This window comes from Dryobates pubescens, chromosome 11 (genome assembly GCF_014839835.1).
Source record: "Dryobates pubescens isolate bDryPub1 chromosome 11, bDryPub1.pri, whole genome shotgun sequence".
Taxonomy (NCBI): domain Eukaryota; kingdom Metazoa; phylum Chordata; class Aves; order Piciformes; family Picidae; genus Dryobates; species Dryobates pubescens.
In genome coordinates this window covers 35,564,040-35,585,392 of record NC_071622.1, presented here as the reverse complement: position 1 = coordinate 35,585,392, position 21,353 = coordinate 35,564,040, and the positions used below count along the sequence as shown (strand labels likewise).

The window sequence follows — 21,353 nt, the reverse complement described above, 5'->3', positions numbered from 1 at the left end:
CTTGACCCCCAGCCCTCAGATATTTATAGACATTTATTAGATCCCATCTCAGTCGTCTTCTCTCCAGACTAAACAGCCCCAGGGCTCTCAGCCTCTCCTCATCACGCAGTGCTCCAGTCCCACAATCATTCTTGTAGCCCTCTGTTGGACAGATCCCTGTCCCTCTTAAACTGGGGAGCCCAGAACTGGATGCAATATTCCAGGTGAGATCTCACTAGGGCAGAGTAGAGAGGGAGGAGAACCTCCCTGGATCTGCTGGACACACTCCTCTTAATGCACCCCAGGATCCCATTGGCCTTCTTGGCCACCAGGGCACATAGCTGTCCCATGGGGAACTTGTTGTCCACCAAACTCCCAGGTCCTTCTCCACAGGGCTGCTCTCCAGCAGATCACCTCCCAGACTGTACTGCTGCAGTTTATTCTTCCTTCCCAGGTGCAGGACTCTGAACTTATCCTTGTTGAACCTCATTAGGTTTCTCTCTGCCCAGCTCTCAGTCTGTCAATCAGCTTTTCTGTTAGATATCTACTGCTGATAGTATGAGATATCAAGCAGCTGCTAACATAGACATCAGCATCTAGCTGGTATTTATTTCAGTGTGAAACATATGAGTGTACTCTGAATTGTTAGAATATTTTGCCATTGCTAAGAAGAAAAAACAACAACAAAAAAAGCAAGGGATGCAATGAGTAACATTTAGGAACTGATTGTATTAGTTTCACACTTTGCCACCCGTTTCCATGGATATTTATCTGTAGGCTGGCTTATATTAATATGTGGCAGCTGAATATTTAAAGAAGAAAACAATATTCAGCACAGATTTTAATAATAGCAAAATAAAAAGCAAATGGCATCTTCACTAATCTTCTTGAGGTTGTCAAAATGACATGCTCATGCAGCTAACTTCATTTAATTGCAGTGGGTAGCATCTGCAGTGGTTTTTTCCACAAACAACTTCCTGTGCAACTCATTATGAGCTTCCACAAGGCCAAGTGCCAGGTCCTGCACTTGGGGCACAACAACCCCAAGCAATGCTACAGGCTTGGGGAAGTGTGGCTGGAAAGCTGCTGGCAGAAAGGGACCTGGGGGTGCTAATGGACAAGCAGCTGAAGAGGAGCCAGCAGTGTGCCCAGGTGGCCAAGAAAGCCAAAGGCATCCGGGCTGGGATCAGAAATGCTGAGTCCAGCAGGAGCAGGGAGGGGATTGTCCCCTGGGACTCAGCTCTGGGGAGGCCACACCTTGAGTGTTGTGTCCAGTTTTAGGCACCTCAATCCAAGAGAGATGTGGAGGTGCTGGAGCCAGTGCAGAGGAGGGCATGTTGAGGGTCCACCTCAACATGATGAAGAACTTCACTGTGAGGGTCACAGAGCACTGGAACAGGCTGCCCAGAGAGGTTGTGGAGTCTCCTTCTCTGGAGACTTTCCAGCCCTGTCTGGATGTGTTCCTGTGTGACCTGTGCTGGATTCTCTGGTCCTGCTCTGGCAGGGGGGTTGGATTGGATGATCTCCAGAAGTCCCTTCCAAACCCTAACATCCTGTGATCCTGTGGGAGGTTCAGCACTCAGAAGGGGACCCTCATCACAGCCCACCTGCCAGCCCAGGTGTTCTGCTGAAATGGTCCTGGGTTAGCAGCAGGCAAGCTCAAACAATGCATTTTTCAAAAGAATTCCCAAACCCAACCCAACCCAACCCAACCTGTCAACTTTCCTTTTCCAATTTCCTTCTGCTGTAATAGCAGAAAGAATGCATCTCCAGAGAGGAACAAATCATGAGAAGTGTAGCTGGCACACAAGTCACAGTGCTGCATGATCTAGTGTTCAAATCTAGCCCTCAGCAATTAAAATAATGTATTTTCTATTTAGTTTGTGCTGCTCCATTCAGGATGATTAACTAGAAACACAGGAGAATATTCAGGTTCAGGAATAGAATGGAATGGAATGGAATGGAATGGAATGGAATAGAATAGAATAGAATAGAATAGAATAGAATAGAATAGACCAGGTTGGAAGAGGCCTTCAAGATCATCGCATCCAACCTATCATCCAACACCACCTAATCAACTAAACCATGCAACCATGCAACCATGCAATCAAGTCTCCTCCCGAACACCCCCAGTGATGGTCACTCCACCACCTCCTCAGGCAGCCCATTCCAATGGGCAATCACTCTCTCTGTGTAGAATTTCCTCCTAACCTCCAGCCTAAACCTCCCCTGGTGCAGCTTGAGACTGTTCTGGTGCTGGTTGCCTGGGAGAAGAGACCAACCTCTGCCTGTCTACAACCTTCCTTAAGGTACTTGTAGACAGCAATAAGGTCTCCTCTGAGTCTCCTCTTCTCCAGGCTAAGTAGCCCCAGCTCCCTCAGCCTCTCCTCATAGGGCTTGTGTTCCAAACCCCTCACCAACTTCGTTGCCCTTCTCTGGACATGCTCCAGCTCCCCTCCTAAACTGAGGGGCCCAGAACTGGACACAGTACTCAAGGTGTGGCCTAACCAGTGCAGTGTACAGGGGCAGAATGACCTCCCTGCTCCTGCTGGCCACACTGTTCCTGATGCAGGCCAGGATGCCATTGGCCTTCCTGGCTGCCTGGGCACACTGCAGCCTCATGTTCAGCCTACCATCGACCAGCACCCCCAGGTCCCTCTCTGCCTGGCTGCTCTCCAGCCACTCTGACCCCAGCCTGTAGCTCTGCATGGGGTTGTTGTGGCCAATGTGCAGAACCCGGCACTTGGATGTGTTCAATCTCCTGCCGTTGGACTCTGCCCATCTGTCTAGCCTGTCGAGGTCCCTCTGCAGAGCCTCTCTACCCTCCAGCAGATCAACCCTAATGCCTGCCCAGAAATGATTTTGCAGGCTCCTTACTAACACAACCACCAATGGAATGGATCATGCTGCTTCTTTTTTTTACTGCAAGCTTACAAACCTGTACTTGAGTAACCAGCAATTTCAGTTTGTTTTGTGGGGCTGTCAGCCATACAGCTCACAGCCCTGTGCATTGTCACTGCAATCTCAGTATTATTTCCCCTGAACTTGTGCTCCAAAACCAGAGATGTTTTCCTGAGATCCTAAAGTACCTGGGCAAAGGAGACAGATAAAGACATTAATATAATTTTGCCCTGTGCAGCAGCAGGTGTAACCTGCGCTTGACACCCATCATTTGTAATAGCCAGCTTTTACTCCACATTATTCTCTAGATGCAACAGTCACCATGGCAACTGCATCCCAGCATACACATTCCACATCACCAATACAAATGGACACTTCTGTTATGTCCACCTGAATGTTTAATTGTCTGTGGTGGGTTGAAATTATCCCCCCAACTTATTTCAGAGAATTAGCCCCTGAAATAGAATAGAATAGAATAGAATAGAATAGAATAGAATAGAATAGAATAGAATAGAATAGAATAGAATAGAATGGAGTGGAATGGAATAGGATAGGATAGGATAGGATAGGATAGGATAGGATAGGATAGGATAGGATAGGATAGGATAGGATAGGATAGGATAGGGTAGGGTAGGGTAGGATAGGATAGGATAGGATAGGATAGGATAGGATAGGATAGGATAGGATAGGATAGGATAGATAGACCAGGTTGGAAGAGATCTTCAAGATCATCCTGTCCAACCTATCATCCAACACCACCTAATCAACTAAACCATGGCACCAAGCACCCCACCAAGTCTCCTCCTAAACACCTCCAGTGATGGTAACTCCACCAGCTCCCCGGGCAGCCCATTCCAATGGGCAATCACTCTCTCTATGAGGAACTGCTTCCTAACATCCAGTCTAAACCTCCCCTGGTGCAGCTCAGTTTGGGAAGGAAGCAAATGAAGCTCTGTTCACAAGCTAACTACCATCTAGAAATATGAAGTGCAATGAATCTGTACAAAATAGACAATAGATGTGCAATATAGAGATATTTACAATCTATAAACAACACAGAAACTCCTCAGACTCCCCTGGAAGGATCCAAGGGACCATTCTGGTTCTATTCTACTCTATTCTATTCTATTCTATTCTATTCTATTCTATTCTATTCAATTCACCTCCTCCCCGATTCTCTCCCTCCTTCCTGTTACCTCACACAGCAGTCAAAACAGAGATCCCTGGGCAAGGCCATAGGGGAGAGAGAGAAGTTGCAAGCAGAAGTGACAGGAGAAGAAAGGAGGAAGAACTGTTTATGCTTCTGCTCTATATTCCCTTACCAATCCAGTGAAGTCTATAGACCTTAGCATTGTTTCCCTTTTACATCCAATGGTAATAATTTTACCTTCAGCCTTTGCAGTCAGGGACTAGGCTAAAGTTTCCCCTTCCAAGTGTAAAGCTGTCAAGCTCACATCTATCAGATGGATCATGATTTACTGTGAGGATAGGCTGCACACAGTTATAAAACCACATGGAAGGGCAGAAGGGAAAGGCAGGAGGCCTGCCTTTTTTTGTTGCTGTTGTGTGGTACACAAGACAAATATTTTACAATTAGGGATTTGTATCTGCCATAGGAGCAGATGATGAGACATTGTTCACAAGCACAAAGGGCCCCACGTTATGCCCATATGTTTTCCACTTTAACCCCACACTCCTGCTTGCTTTGCTGCAGTGCTATCTTTTTATCTCAGCTAGCATTTGAGCCTTTTGTATTCGTGCTCGCTCTTGTAACGCATCAGGTGTACCATCCTCAGACTAATTCCAAAGGAAAAAGAAAGTCTAAAAGTGGCTTTATGAACAATGGAGTTTTCAGTAAATAAGTCCCTGTGGGACAAACTATTACATGGTGAACGAGAAGAACCATGTCTGCTGGGTTACACCCACCCTGGGTGGGGGCTGAAAGAACCCAGCCACCAAGGTGGACAAAAGAAAACTTGATCCAGGTGGGCAGAGAAAGACTTGGGTTTCCCCCTCCTCCTGGATCAAAGGTGATCAATTCCACTCCCCTTTCCTGTCCAGCAAGCCTATAAAAAGGGGGACATGTGCCCACCATGCAGCTCTCATTAAGAGTAATGCACATTGCACACCTGAATTACACAATTTGTTAAGGTGCTCATAGTGGTAAAGCTATGAACACACCTCACCTGCAGTATTTCAGCCAGCTTTTGCAGGAGGGAAGGGACCTGGACAGGCTGAACAGGTAGTCCCATGCTAACCTCATGAGGTTCAACAAGACCAAGTGCAAGGTCCTGCATCTGGGTCAGGGTAATCCAGGGCACTGATAACAGGCTGGGCAGGGACTGGCTTGAGAGCAGCCCTGAAGAAAAGGCCTTGGGGGTGCTGGTGGATGAGAAGCTCAACATGAGCCAGCAGTGAGCACTTGCAGCCCAGAAAGCCAACCAGAGCCTGGGCTGCAGCAAGAGAAGCATAGCCAGCAGGTCAAGAGAGGTGATTCACTGCTCTCATGAGACCCCACCTGGAATAATGCATCCAGTTCTGGAACCCCTATTACAGGAAGGATCTGGAGGTGCTGGAAGGTGACCAGAGAAGGGCCATGAGGATGATCAGAGGGCTGGAGCAACTCTGCTATGAGGCCAGATTGAGAGAGTTGGGGTTATTCAGTCTGGAGAAGAGAAGGCTCCAAGGAGACCTTCTTATAGCCTTCCATTATGTGAAGGGGGCTACAAGAAAGCTGGGGAGGGACTTTTTAAGGCATTAGGGAAAGACAGGACTGGGGGGAATGGAATGAAACTAGAAATGGGTAAATTCAGATTGGATGTTAGGAAGAAGTTCTTCCCCATGAGGGTGGTGAGACACTGGAACAGGTTGCCCAGGGAGGTGGTGAAAGCCTCATCCCTGGAGGTTTTTAAGGCCAGGCTGGATGTGACTGTGAGCAACCTGCTGTAGTGTGAGGTGTCCCTGCCTATGGCAGGGTGGCTGGAACTGGATGATCCTTGAGGTCCCTTCCAATCCTGACAATTCTGTGATTCTGTGATTTTCTCCAGTATTTTAATCTAGATTATTGTACTGACTGTGTCTTGGAAGCACTCATACTATTAAATTTTATTCCCCAACCAAACATACTTTCACAAGAAAATTTACCTGAGTAAAAGCTTAAAAAAGCATTAGTTACAAAGTGACTGCCTACTACTACTAATTATGAGTACTACAACACCTCTAACTTCTTTGTGAAAGACAGGATATCAGATAGTGATAGGACTAGGTATAATGGAATGAAGCTGGAGGTGGGGAGATTCAGGCTGGACATGAGGAGGAAGTTCTTCACCATGAGAGTGGTGAAACCCTTGAATGGGTTGTCCAGGGAGGTGGTTGAGGCCCCATCCCTGGAGGTGTTTAAGACCAGGCTGGATGAGGCTCTGGCCAGCCTGATCCAGTGTGAGGTGTCCCTGCCCATGGCAGGGGGGTTGGAACTAGATGATCCTTGAGGTCCCTTCCAACCCTGACTGATTCTATGATTTCTAAATGCAAATGGTTATTAACAGCTAATTTTAACATTTTGAGTACTCCACAATGATTAAGGATAATAAAATTCACTGAACTCTTCTTTTGAGTTGCTAAACAGAACCCTATGACAATGTGGTGGGGTCACAGACAATTTTATTTTGCTCCAAATCTCGAGGCTAATATCCCTTCACACTAACTTGAAACATAAGAAGCAGAGCTATTCATCCTCTCTGCCATTTTCATATCAATCATGTTGCCAGTGTTGCACCTTGCTAACAGATTCCTAAAGATTTTTGAAGAAAAATGGCAGATATTTAGCATTATCTATCAAGCCATAATTCCTCTCCATTAATCACAGCGCTAGGGTTAAAAGGAGACACAAATCAAGTTTTAACAGATACTACTCGCATTTGGTTCCTAAACAGTAATGTTTCATCTGCTTGACAAGTGTCTAATCTTTCTCTTTTGTTGTTGGTGGGTTTTTTGGTTTGTTGGTGGGTTTTTGTGTGGTTTCTCCTGCCCTGGGCTCTCTGACACCCTGCTGCTGTTGCTGTGAGCTGTGAGCCACATGGTTGGGCCTGCTCCATGTGGTCCCAGACACCTAAAGGACTGCATCCAAAGAGAATCCATCCTACATCCAGAGAATCCTTTCCCAGCTGTGTCTGGTTTTGTATATATTTTTATTTATCCCTTTCCCTTTTTTATTTATCCCTTCCCCTTGTACCTCTGTAACCTCCCTTTTACTTAAATGCCTTTTAGTTTTGTCAAAGTTAACCTGTTTCACTTCCAAATCGATTCAAGGCTCTTCTTTCATTGCTTTACCTCTCTCCTCCTGCCTAATTTTCTTTCCCTACTGGGAAAAGGGGAGAGGGGAGGCAACCTAAATCATAGAATCCTAGCATTGTCAGGATTGGAAGGGACCTCAAGGATCATCCAGTTCCACACCCCCTGCTATGGCCAGGGACACCTCACACTACAGCAGGCTGCTCACAGCCACATCCAGCATGGCCTTAAAAGCCTCCAGGGATGAGGCTTCCACCACCTCCCTGGGCAACCTGTGCCAGTGTCTCACCACCCTCATGAGGAAGAACTTCTTCCTAACATCCAATCTGAATCTACCCATTTCTAGTTTTGCTCCATTCCTTCCAGTCCTATCACTCCCTGACACCCTAAACAGTCCCTCCCCAGCTTTCTTGTAGCCCCCTTCAGATAACTGGAAGGCCACAATAAGGTCTCCTCGGAGCCTTCTCTTCTGCTGAGCTTTTGGGCTCTGGGAAAAGCTTAAATCCCCACAACAACAAGCTAATACAATTGCTTGACTGATAAAACACATCTCTTGAATTTACACATAGAACATGGTTCAGTGGCTCTCCCCTCATTTTGTCAATGAGAACTTTGGCCTAAGCTGTACTGATTTTTATGCTTCTATTTTCAAACCTCGAGAAAATTGCAGTGGATAGCTATTTAAACAAGAGAGGGGAGATGAGGTTCAGTAACAAGGCAGCTGAAGAGTTTAGCAGGTGCTCCAGAAGCTTTACAAGTCTCTTGGAGAGAAGGTGAGGTACAAACACATAAAAGGAGAACCACTGCAGCAGGTAGCAGCATTTGCACATCAAATCATGACCTACTGCCATTGAAAAGCAGGGGTGCAGTCTATGAATGACAGCACAGGGAGGGGGAAATGGCCTTACAGACACATCCCTGTTATGTCCAGATCAATTCATATTTCTATTTTGGCTCTGTCACAGGATCACAGGGTGTCAGGGGTTGGAAGGGACCCAAAGAGATCATTGAGTCCAATGCCCCTGCCAGAGCAGGACCATACAGTCTAGCTCAGGTAACAGAGGAACGCATCCAGATGGGCCTTGAAAGTCTCCAGACTTCCCTGCTCCTGCTGGCCACACTATTTCTGATCCAGGCCAGGATGCCATTGGCCTTCTTGGCCACCTGGGCACACTGCTGGCTCATGTTCAGCTGCTGTCCACCAGTACCCCCAGGTCCCTTTCTGCCTGGCTGCTCTCCAGCCACTCCGACCCCAGCCTGTAGCACTGCATGGAGTTGTGGCCAATGTGCAAAACCTGGCACTTGGACTTGTTAAATGCCATCCTGTTGGACTCCTCCCATCTGTCCAGCCTGGCAAGGTCCCTCTGCAGAGCCCTCTTACCCTCTAACAGATCAAATCCTGCCCCCAACTTGGTGTCATTTGCAAACTCCATCCCCTCACCCAGATCATCAATATTAAACAGGATGGGGCCCAACACTGATCCCTGGGGCACACCACTCGTGACTGGCTGCCAGCTGGCTGTGGCACCATTCACCACCACTCTCTGGGCTCGGCCCTCCAGCCACTTCCTAACCCAGCGCAGAGTGCTGCTGTCCAAGCCACAAGGCAAGCACTCAGATTATATATACAACAAATTATCACACAAAGAATTTCAGACAGTTGCAAGTTTTACCTACCTCAGTAGCAAACTGCTGCAATCCACCAATATTAATTGGTCCCTCCTCAGTGGCATACAAATTGCAGCCACCAACACAGAGGTCTGATGTGGGACACACCATGCCGCAGGTCAGGCCGAGCGGGTTGTCAGAGAGGATCATTTTGGCAGCTCCATAGTAGTTCTGAAGGGGAAAAGAAGGAAGCAAAAATGTCCAGAGGAAATCCAAACTGTACAGAAACTGTCCAGTCTCAAACACAAATATTCACAGTTCAGTACTAAGTTAAATAGGAAATTCAAGAGCAGATACAAGCAGGGGGATAGATGGTGGTAGAGCAGTGGATGTGGTTTATCTTGATCTCACCACAGCATTCAGAATCATAGAATCAAGCAGGTTGGAAAAGACCTCAGAGATTCACACAGGACTTCACACAGAATCACCAAGGTTGGAAGAGACCTCAAAGATCATCGAGTCCAACCTGTCACCACAGACCTCATGACTAAACCATGGCACCAAGTGCCACATCCAATCCTCTCTTGAACACCTCCAGGGACCATGACTCCACCTCAGAGATCATCAAGTTCAACCTATTACCTAATATCTAACACCTCCTGACAACTAAACCATGGCTCCAAGTGCCACATCCAATCCAGATGTGAATACCTCTAGGGATGGTGACTCCACCACCTCCCTGCGCAGCACATCCCAGTGGCCAATCTCTCTTGCTGGGAAGAACTTTCTCCTTACCTCCAGCCTAAACTTCCCCTGGTGCAGCCTGAGACTGTGTCCTCTTGTTCTGGTGCTGGTTGCATGGGACTTTCAGGTAGTTGTAGAGGGCAATAAGGTCTCCCCTGAGGCTCCTCTTTTCCAGGCTAAACAACCCCAACTCCCTCAGCATCTCCTTACAGACTCCCACAGCATGCCTCACACTGAGGCAGTGTGGTCTGGATGATCAGGGAGTGAGGTGGATGGGAACTGTTTGAAAGAAAGAAGTTAGAGAGCTGTGGTCAATGGGATAGAGACTAGTTGGGGGATAGGACATGGGAGTCCTGGTGGACAACCGGATGCCCATCAGCCAGCAATGTGCTCTTGTGGCCAAGAAGGTTCATGCCATCCTGGGGCAGATTAGAAGGGCTGTGGTTAGTAGGTCCAGAGACATTCTCCTCTCCCTCTACTCTGCCCTGGTGAGGCTACTTCTGGAGTATTGTGTCCAGGTCTGGGTCCCTCAGTTCAAGCAGGACCTTAGGGAAATACTTGAAAGCATCCAGCACAGAGCCACAAATATGATGAAGGGAGTGGAACATCTTCCTTATGAGGAGAGCCTGAGGGAGCTGAGGGCTCTGTAGCTTGGAGAGGAGGAGCAACTGTTCTGGGAGAACATTTAAGCATTTTGCCTGTGCTGGCTGGTAAGGAGGCCTGTCAGCCCTTATGCTCATTTAGTCCAATGTAAAGGAGCATTAGTTAAACAGAAACTCTATGGCATCACAGGATGCTAGGGGTAGGAAGGGACCTTTGAAGATCATCCAGTCCAACCCCCCTGCCAGAGCAGAACCATAGAATCCAGCACAGGTTGCACAGGAATGCATCCAGATGTTAGCAAAACATTTTGCTCTTCAAGATGAATGATACAGTTTTGATATTCCAGGGTCTGTTAGAGCTGCTAAAACCACCAGTAAAGACAATGGGAATGCAATTCAGCAGCAAAACACCTAAGTGTAGCTGTACTGGAGATGTCCCTGACACATAGCCATGCAGAAAGCAGAAGTGACACAGCCCTTGAAGGGAGACCCACATCTTTCTGAAGCAGCACTCAGAGACCAGCCTAGATACCCTACAGCATCTTAAGTGGCACTAGATGTCTGTTCCACAGGCAATGACATCTAGCCATCCTATTTTTCCACTCTGAAGGAAAAACTACAAGCAAGAAGTGGAGATTTTTCTCACTGCCTCAAAGACAACGTTGTGTTTTTTTCCCCAAAGAATTTTTGTCCAGTTTGATAGTTCACTAACTATGAGAGTTACATTTCCTGTCCTGTGTTTTCCACCCTCATTATTCTCTTCAACTCCAGTCCAATTAAAAACAATTACAAAATGTCTTTCTGTTTAATTAAGTTTATTAAAGGGCATTCTGCATTCTCAGCCTTTGTAACTAAAATCAATACACAAAGCCAGTTCTGATGCCTAGACTGCAAAGCTGTGAAACATTCCTCTTAAAAATTAACTTTAGGACATATCTGTAAGGTATATTCTCGCACTTGAGCTGTGCCACTGCAGACAGCATCAACACAGCTGGCAAGCTCAAACCACATTTTGAGCACAGCTATGTTAGAGAAAGACAGGGTAAGCTAAGGTAGCAAGGGACTTCAGAGAGATGGGACCAGGGTCTTTGTGGGTATAGGAGTGAGGTCATGGCTTACTGAGGGGATATCTGAGGGAAACCTGTCTCAGAATATCATGCCAGAGTTCAGTAAGGAGAAGATTGGGACTGATGTCCTAATGGGGCTAAGGCAAACTGCTTATGAACTCTTCATCTGGGGAGAACATGATGGAGTATATGAAGGTGAGGTCCTGTATAACCAGTACAGGTTGGGAGGTGATCTGCTGGAGAGCAGCCCTGTGGAGAAGGACCTGGGAGTCCTGGTGGACAACAAGTTCTGCATGGGACAGCAATCTGCCCTGGTGGCCAAGAAGGCCAATGGGAACCTGGAGTGCATTAGGAGGAGTGTGTCCAGCAGATCCAGGGAGGTTCTCTTCCCTCTCTACTCTGCCCTGCTTAGACCTCACCTGGAATAACCAGTTCTGGGCTCCCCAGTTTAAGAGGGACAGGGATCTATTGGAGACAGTGCAAGGGAGGGCTACAAGGATGCTGAAGGGACTGGATCCCTGCCTGATGAGGAGAGGTTGAGAGCCCTGGGGCTCTTTAGTCTGTAGAGGAGAAGAATGAGAGGGGATTTATTAAATGTTTATAAATATCTGAGGGCTGGGGGTCAGGAAGGAAGGGACAGGGTGCTCAGTTGCACCCTGTGATAAGGCAAAGATCAATGAATATAAACTACAGCACAGGAGGTTCCACCTCAACATGAGGAAGAACTTCTTCACTGTGAGGGTCCCAGAACACTGGAACAGGCTGCCCAGAGAGGTTGTGGAACCTCTTTCTCTGGAGACTTTCAAGATCCACCTGACCTGTGCTAGATTCTGTGGTCCTGCTCTGGCAGGGGGGTTGGACTTGATGATCTCCAGAGGTCCCTTCCAGTGATCATCCTGTGATTTGGAAAGTTTTGAGATGCTGCTGTCATGATCACAAGTCGCTGCTACTACCCCTAGTAGTGGTAGCATGTGAGAAAAAGAGGAAACCATGTCCTGTTTAAATGGCAGTACTAAGAACCATCTTGATGCTAGCCATCAAGATGCCAGATAAGCTGTATTAAAGAATCTATATATACTGTAGTCTTCACATTTGAAATACATTTTAATGGTAAATTAAAAGATAGTTACACCTGGAGTCTTAGGGAGCAGCAGGGCAAGTCTGCACCGCTTCAAAAGGGTGCTCCAACCGCACTAAAAAGAAGACAACTCAGAAGAGAAAGAGAGAAGTGCAGGTTCAGACCTGACTTGGCTTCCCTGTCAGCCAAGAAAAAGCCATCCTGTGTCAATTTTACCATGGGTAAACTTCTAACCAGCTCACAGAGACATCTCACAGCTCCTTAACCCTCCTCTTCCACCTTCAGAACACAGTGTAACCACTGCTCCTATTGCCATTGATACTGTTCACCTCCAGTGTCAGGATACAGCTCCTATGTCTCTGTGCCTTGAGAACAAGTCCATCTGTAACCCTACTCATACCCAGGGCACAGTCCAGCATGAAGACTGGGATGTGGGCAGGACTTGAGAAGCCCAAAGGTGAATTGATTCACCTCTTTGTCACAGAATCACTGAATCCCAGAAACATTCAGGTTGGAAAAGACCCTCAGGATCACCAAGTCCAACCCACAACCCTACTCTACAAGGGTCACCCCTAAACCATAGCCCCAAGCACCACATCCAAACCACCTTTAAACACATCCAGGCTTGAGGACTCCACCACCTCCCTGGGCAGCACATTCCAATGCCTGACCACTTGTGATGGGAAAAGATTCTTCCTACTGTGCAATCTGAACCTGCCCTGATACAGCTTGAGGCTGTTCCCTCTTGTTCTGTCACTAATCACCTGTGAGAAGAGACCAGCACCAGGCTCTCCACAACCTCCTTTCAGGGAGTTGTAGAGAGCCATGAGGTCTCCTCTTAGCCTCCTCTTTTTCACACTAACCAGCTGCAGCTCCTTCAGTAGCCCTTCGCAAGATTTATTCTCCAGGCCCTTCACAGCTTCCTTGCCCTCCTCTGCACTGGCTCCAGCACCTCCACATCTCTCTTGGATTGAGGTGCCCAAAACTGGGCACAACACATGAGGTGTGGCTTCACCAGAGCTGAGTACCAGGGCACAAGCCCTATGAGGAGAGGCTGAGGGAGCTGGGATTGTTTAGCCTGGAGAAGAGAAGGCTCAGGGGTGGCCTCATTGCCCTCTACAAATACCTGAAAGGTGGTTGTAGACAGGAAGGGGTTGGTCTCTTCTCCCAGGCAACCAGCACCAGAACAAGGGGACACAGTCTCAAGCTGTGCCAGGGGAGGTTTAGACTCGAGGTGAGGAAAAAGTTCTTCACTGAGCGAGTCATTTGTCATTGCTGCCCAGGGAGGTGGTGGAGTCACTGTCCCTGGAGGTGTTCAAGGGGAGATTGGACGTGGCACTTGGTGCCATGGTCTAGTTGTGAGGTCTGTTGGGACAGGTTGGACTTGATGATCCTTGGGGTCTCTTCCAACCTTAGTTATACTGTGATACTGTGATACTGTGATACAATCCCCTCCCTGCTCCTGCTGGACACAGCATTTCTAACCCCAGCCAGGATGCCATTGTCATTGTCCTTTCAGTCTACTTAATCATGAATCCTGCTTTACTGGCATGATTAATTACCTAACGTATCAAACCTGCCTAGAAAATTGTGTTCCAGTACTTGACAAAGACTGGCAGGGAACTACAGTATGGTTTAGGAAGCTGCACTAAGTGGTGCTACAAACCTGGAAAGCACTGCGTTACTACACAGTGGCAGTTCATAGTATCTTAAACATTAAGTTACATGAATGGAATCATAGAATCATAGAATGGTTAAGGCCAGAAGGGACCTCCAAAGGTCATCCAGTCCAACCTCCCTGCATTCAGCAGGGACATCCCCAGCTAGATCAGTCTGCCCAGGGCCTCATCCAGCCTCACCTTGAATATCTCCAGGGAAGAGGCTTCAAAGACCTCCTTGGGCAACCTCTTCCAGTGTTCAACCACCCCCACAGTAAAGAACTGCTTCCTCACATCCAGTCTAAATCTTCTCTGCTTTAGTTTGAAGCCATTGCCCCTTGTCCTGTCACTGCAGGCCTTTGCAAACAGTCTCTCTCCAGCCTTTTTGTAGTCCCCTTCAAGTACTGGAAGGCTGCTATTAGGTCTCCCTAGAGCCTCCTCTTCTCCATTCTGAACACCCCCAGCTTCCTCAGCCTATCCTCATAGCAGAGCTGCTCCAACCCAGGTACTGGAAGGCTGCCATTAGGTCTCCCCAAAGCCTCCTCTTCTCCAGGCTGAACAACAAACACTTTGTGCTTACCTAACCTTCTTTTTAAAGGTGAAAACAAGTAATGAAGTAAAAAGGTAGAAATATCCATAGAATATTCCCATGTCATAACAAAATTGCCAATCACTTTTATTTCAGAAGCAAGCTGCATGCAAATAGACATGAGGTGCAGACCTGGCAAGCTGGCAACTACACACCACATGTCGTATGAGAGAAAGGATCATAATCAAATGGAGGCTGGCTTCACAGAATCACAGAATGTTAGGGTCTGGAGAGGACCTTGAAAGCTCATCCAGTCCAACCCCCCTGCCAGAGCAGGAGCACCTAGAACAGATCACACAGGAACACATCCAGGCAGGTCTTGAATATCTCCACAGAGGGAGATTCCACAACCCACCTGGGCAGCCTGTTGCAGTGTTCTGTCACCCCCACAGGATAAAAACCATTCCTCATGTCTCCATGGAACTTCCTGTGCCTCAGCTTCTACCATTGCCCCTTGTGCTGTCACTGGGCAACACCCAGCAGAGACTGGAATGATGCAAACTACCTGAACAGTTTGGAGTAATATTTTAAGACTGATAGAATTGTCAGGGTTGGAAGGGACCTCAGGGATCATCCAGTTCCAACCCCCCTGCCATGAGCAGGGACACCTCACACGACATCAGGTTGCCCAGAGCTATATCCAGCCTGGCCTTAAAAACCTCCAGGGATGAGGCTTCCACCACCTCCCTGGGCAACCTGTGCCAGTGTCTCACCACCCTCATGGGGAAGAATTTCTTCCTAACATCCAATCTCAATCTACACATTTCTAGTTTTGCTCCATTCCCCCCAGTCCTATCACTCCCTGACATCCTAAAATGTCTGTCCCCTGCTTTTTGCACACCCCCTTCAGATACTGGAAGGCCACAAGAAGGTCTCCTCAGAGCCTTCTCTTCTCCAACCTGAACAGCCACAGCTCCCTCAGTCTGCCCTCATAGGAGAGGAGCTCCAGCCCTGTGCTCATCCTCGTGGCCCTTCTCTGGGCACCTTCCAGCACCTTCAGATCCTTCCTGTAATAGGGGCTCCAGAACTGGATGCAGTACTCCAGAGTGGAGCAGAGCGGGAGAATCACCTCCCTCGCCCTGCTGGCTGTGCTTCTCTTGATGCAGCCCAGGCTCTGGTTGGCTTTCTGGGCTGCAAGTGCACACTGCTGGCTCATGCTGAGCTTCTCATCCACCAGCACCGCCATGTTCAGGGCTGCTCTCAAGCCAAACCCTGCCCTATATCAGTGCCTGGGATTGCCCCAACCCAGATGCAGGACCTTGCACTTGGTCCTGTTGAACCCCATGAAGTTTTCATGAGACCACCTCTCCAGCCTGCCCAGGTCCCTCTGGATGGATCCCTTCTCTCCAATATGTCTAATAAAATTACTCCATTTGCTAGTTTCTTTCAGATGTCACAAAGGAAGTGAGTCCCAAACTAGAAAGTTTCTGCCTTTTTTTTTTGATGACATAATTGTCTGCTTGTGCCTTTGTCATGGACTTTCTTTCTTTCTTTCTTTCTTTCGATCTTTCTTTCATTCTTTCATTCTTTCTTTCTTTCTTCTTTTTCTTGCTTTCCCTTCCTTCCTTCCTTCCTTCCTTCCCTCCTTCCTTCCTTCTTCCTTCCTTCCTTTCTCTTTCTTTCGTTTTCTTCTTTTTCTTTCTTTCCCTTCCTTCCTTCCTTCCTTCTTTTCTTTTTCTTTATTCTTTCTTTCTTTTTCTTTTTCTTTCTTTCTTTCTCTTTCTTTCTTTCTTTCTTTTTCCTTCTTCTTTCTTTCTTTTTCTTTCTTTCTTCCTTCCTTTCTTTCTTTCTTCCTTTCTTTCTTTCTTCCTTTCTTTCTTTTTTCTTTCTTTCTTTCTCTCTTCCTTTCTTTTCTTCCTTTCTTCCTTTCTTTCTCCCTTTCTTTCTTTCCTTTTCTTTCTTCCTTTCTTCCTTTCTTCCTTTCTTCCTTTCTTTCTTCCTTTCTTCCTTTCTTCCTTTCTTTCTTCCTTTCTTTCTTTCCTTTCTTTCTCTTTTCCCTTTGCACTTCCACAGAAATAAATTAATCTAACTGGATAGAATGTTTTGTGGTTTCCTGCATCCAAATGTCAATAAATACTACATTGCCAAGAGAAGGAATACGAACAAGCCTTAAACAGACATCAATAATCAGTGGAAACCCGGCAGAGAAGAATCTCCACATGTCTCATTTGGAAGCATTATATCATTTGCATGCAAATGAGACTGGTTTTTACTTGGGAAAAACCTATTAAAACGCACAGGATCAATACTGAGAGGCCAGAAGAAATTGCATTTACTATCAGGAAATGCTTATAGCATCTTTTCTTCCAATTCAATCAAGAGCTTTTTTATGTAAATTCATTATGCACCAGAGTGTTTTGATATTGCAGTTTTCTCAGGAAAACAATTCAGAGTACACTGACTTTGTCAGGATTCTTGGATAGAGTTGGGGTTGTTCAGTTTGGGGAAGAGAAGGCTCAGAGTAGACCTTATTTTGGCCTTCCAGTATCTTAATATTGAGGGACTTTTTAGGGTGTCAAGGAGTGATAGGACTGGGTGGAATGGATCCAGGCTAGAAGAGGGGAGATTCAAATTGAATGTTAGGAAGAAATTCTTCCCCATGAGGGTGGTGAGACGCTGGAACAGGTTGCCCAGGGAGGTAGTGGAAGCCTCATCCCTGGAGGTTTTTGAGGCCAGGCTGGATGTGGCTCTGAGCAACCTAATGTTGTGTTTGGTGTCCCTGCCCATGGCAGAACAGTTGGAACTGGGTGATCCTTGAAGTCCTTCCAACCCTGATAATGTGGTGCTAGGTCATAAGTTGGACTCAATGATCTCAGAGATCTTTTCCAGCCTCAATAATTCTGTGATTCCGTGAATTCTGCGAAGTAAGAATTTTCTATTCATCTTGGTGCCTTTTATTGTTTTTTAATAAAAGGAGACAGCAAATATATACAGGAAAACATCACCTCCTCTCCTAGTTCCTGTTCTCTAATGGCTTTACAATTTCCTCAAGATGCATTGGACTGGAACATTTTCCTGCATCGAAGAGCCACTATTTAAAGTACCTTGTTACATAAGCAGCATTTTTCTTACTGACACACAGCAGTCCAAATCTAACAGGAAACACCCTCAGTTTATCAGCACCACCCCTAGCCCTCCCCCCCCCAAACACCTTCTGAAGGAAATGAACAGAACCCAACAGCAAGGTATCAAATCATACATATTCCATATTGTAATGCTGACGATTTTTAATCAATCCAGAAATCTCTCACATCGTTTGCCTTGTGTCATCATACCAGGACTGCAATTTCACACAGTGTCACTATCTTCTCATGAAAAAAAAAAAAAAAAAGAGAGAGAAAAAGAAGAAGGGTGGAAGGAATATCTTGTACTGTCATTTTGTCCTTTGTAGTCTAGAATGTGAGAGATTCCTTAATTGACATAGTGTCATCGCAGAAGTCTATTCTACATAATTACACTATGGCAACTGAAACCAGCTGTCAGCCATTCCATTACACTAAGTACAAACAGACATCTCAAGAAAAGTCACTGTTTCAAGTGCCTCCATTTAACACCATTACTCCTTTTCCTCTTTGTGGTAGGTTGAAATTCCATCCCCCCCCCCACCTCCCTCCACCCCCGCGAGCATTACCTTTGCCAGACCAGCTCAGCTGGAAGCAAATGAGAGCTGTATTTACAGGCAAAACTACACTCCACAATGGAAGGCAGTGAGTGTGTATAAAATATACAGGATTACTACCTGAAGGGTGGTTGTAGCCAGGAGAGGGTAGGTCTCTTCTCCCAGGCAACCAGCACCAGAACAAGAGGACACAGCCTCAAGCTGTGCCAGGGGAAGTTTAGGCTGGAGGTGAGGAGAAAGTTCTTCACTGAGCGAGTCATTCGTCATTGGAATGTGCTGCCCAGGGAGGCGGTGGAGTCACCATCCCTGAAGTGTTCAAGAGGGGATTGGACATGGCACTTGGTGCCATGGTCTAGTCATGAGGTCTGTGGTGACAGGTTGGACTTGATGATCCTTGAGGTCTCTTCCAACCTTAGTGATACTGTGATACTGTGATATTTTACAGATAGAATAGACTAGAATAGAATAAACCAGGTTGGAAGAGACCTTCAAGATCATCATGTCCAACCTATCATCCAACACCACCTAATCATCTAAACCACGGAACCAAGCATCCTGTCAAGCCTCGCCCTGCAACAGCGACCCCACCGCCTCCTTGGGCAGCCCATTCCAGTGGGCAATCACTCTCTCTGTGTAAAACTTCCTCCTAACCTCCCGCCTAAACCTCCCCTGACGCAGCCTGAGACTGTGTCCTCTTGTTCTGGTACTGGTTGACTGGGAGAAGAGACCAACCTCTGCCTCACTACAACCCCCCTTCAGGTAGTTGTAGAGAGCAATAAGGTCACCCCTGAGTCTCCTCCTCTCCCGGCTAAGCAACCCCAGCTCCTTCAGTCTCTCCTCATAGGGCTTGTGCTCCAAGCCCCTCACCAACCTTGTCGCCCTTCTCTGGACACGCTCCTGGAAGTCAACATCCATCCTAAATATTTACAATTAACAAACAACACAAGAAACCCCCTGGTCAAGAGGCCAGGGTAGCTGTCTCTCTGCCCCTCCACCCTCTGTCCAAAAGGGAGAAAGAGAGAGCAGAGAAAATAGCCGTTAGACTTGACCAAAGCAACACAGCCAAGGTCAAAGCAGAAGCAGATTAGTATCCTCTCCAGAGCAACAAAGCAAGAGAAGCCCCAAAATTGTTTTGGTACAACCAGCCTTATGGGAGATATCTCTCCAATGGAATTGTTTAGAATGATCTCTATTTTACCTTTTCACACCCAGTGGTGATTTATTTACATTTTTCTACTTATCTGCTCAAAATCTGCAACAATTTTTTAAAGGCATAGCCTAAAACTACCACACCTTTCTTTTCTACTTTTTTTCCCCCCAATTTTTGTTTTTAATTATTTATTTAGTGACCTGAAACATCCACAAAGATTAACAGGGACAGCTGAATAAAACAGCGCTTTCGAAACTCTGGGGCCTCAAAGCGGTGCTTAAAGTGCGTTAACTGTGATGTAGGTCTTGGTGTCATTATGACAAATCACATAATCACCAAGGTTGGAAGAGACCTCAAAGATCATCAAGTCCAACCTGTCAGCCTCATGACTAAACCATGGCACCAAGTGCCACGTCCCATCCCCTCTTGAACACCTCCAGGGATGGTGACTCCACCACCTCCCTGGGCAGCACATTCCAATGGCTAACGACTCTCTCGTGGAAGAACTTTCTCCTCACCTCCAGCCAAAACCTCCCCTGGCACAGCTTGAGACTGTGTGCTCTTGTTCTGGTGCTGGTTGCCTGGGAGAAGAGACCAAATCATCTAGCAGCTTTCCAACTTCCACAGTCCTTCCTTGTACTGGCAGGATTCCACTCACTGTATTTTACAGACAATCTGTGGCTCGTGATTTCCTACAGTTTGGCAATGGCACATAAATCATAGAATCACAGAATTGTCAGGGCTGGAAGGGACCTCAAGGATCATCCAGTTCCAACCCCCCTGCCATGGGCAGGGACATCTCAAACTACAGCAGGTTGCTCACAGCCACATCCAGCCTGGACTGAAAAACCTCCAGAGATGAGGCTTCCACCACCTCCCTGGGCAACCTGTTCCAGTCTCTTACCACCCTCATGGGGAAGAATTTCTTCCTAACATCCAATCTGAATCTACCCATTTCTAGGGTTTTTTTTCCCATTCCCCCCAGTCCTATCACTCCCTGACACCCTAAAAAGTCCCTTCCCAGCTTTCTTTCAGGCCCCCTTCAGATACTGGAAGGGCACAAGAAGGTCTCCTCAGAGCTCTTATTGTTTATTTGTTTGTTTTCTTTTAAAGAAAGAAGTAACCAAGAGAGCACTTGTGTACTATGAAACAAAATCCATACACACTTTCCAATGGAAAGGCTGGGTTTAGAGAGGAGAACTGGGAGTCAGGATACTTGTTTGCCATCTCCTGAGGTTACTTGTGCTTGCTGAGCTTGAATTCTGGTCTCTGAGAGACATGGTGGCAAATGGCCTGTATGAACCCAGAAACACTGGCTGGGAAGACACAATGGAACAGATTGTACCTTTATAAAGTGGAGTTGTAATCCAGTTTGTATGGAAAAAGAGAATGGAACTTGTGGCCTAAGCTCTAGTGAGTCACAGCACCTAACACAATACAGCACAAGTGACATCCTTTTTCTTAAAGAGGCTCAAGGCTCATTGAGTCTGGCAATTCAATTACCCTCTCAACCCAGCAACAACCCCTCCTCCTCTGTTCCTCTTCTCCTCAGCTCGGGTCTAATGGCAGAGCAGCCAAAACAGCTACATCCTCTGTAAATATCTAAAAAGCCTTGGGCTTAAGAGAACAAGAATCCCTGACCTTTTATGCTCCTTACAGCACTTTTCCAACAACAGCAATAACAACAATAAAATAAAAACCCCCACATACAGAAGAACTCTTAAATAGCTGGCAAAGTAATTCATTTTCAGTACACTGTTGTCTAAACACTCTGCATTAATAATAAATCATGTTTAAATAAACACCTGCATGCAATACCACTTACTGCTTACACAGGGATGAGGACCAGCAATTTATGGAACTGAATCTCCTCTAAACAAGTGGAAAGGAGTTTCTCAACAGTGAGGAAGTAAAATTCAGAAGCAGGACAGGGACTTCAATTAGCCTAGAATGCATACTCCAATCTCCTAGATTTATTTACTTGAAATATCTGCCAAAGGCATCCCGGCCAGGATCAGGAATGGTGTGGCCAGCAGGAGCAGGGAAGTCATTCTGCCCTGTACTCAGC

At 46.7% G+C, this 21,353-nt stretch overlaps 1 protein-coding gene across 1 annotated transcript in view; it reads right to left on the bottom strand.

The window, feature by feature from the left end:
- The window catches only part of DPYD (dihydropyrimidine dehydrogenase), a 602,387-nt gene that overhangs the window by 411,664 nt on the left and 169,370 nt on the right, over positions 1 to 21,353 (bottom strand). Inside the window, exon 5 of the mRNA XM_054165155.1 lies at positions 8,848 to 9,009. Within this exon, the coding sequence (XP_054021130.1) occupies positions 8,848 to 9,009 (162 nt within the window). The remainder of the gene's footprint in view (positions 1 to 8,847; positions 9,010 to 21,353) is intronic.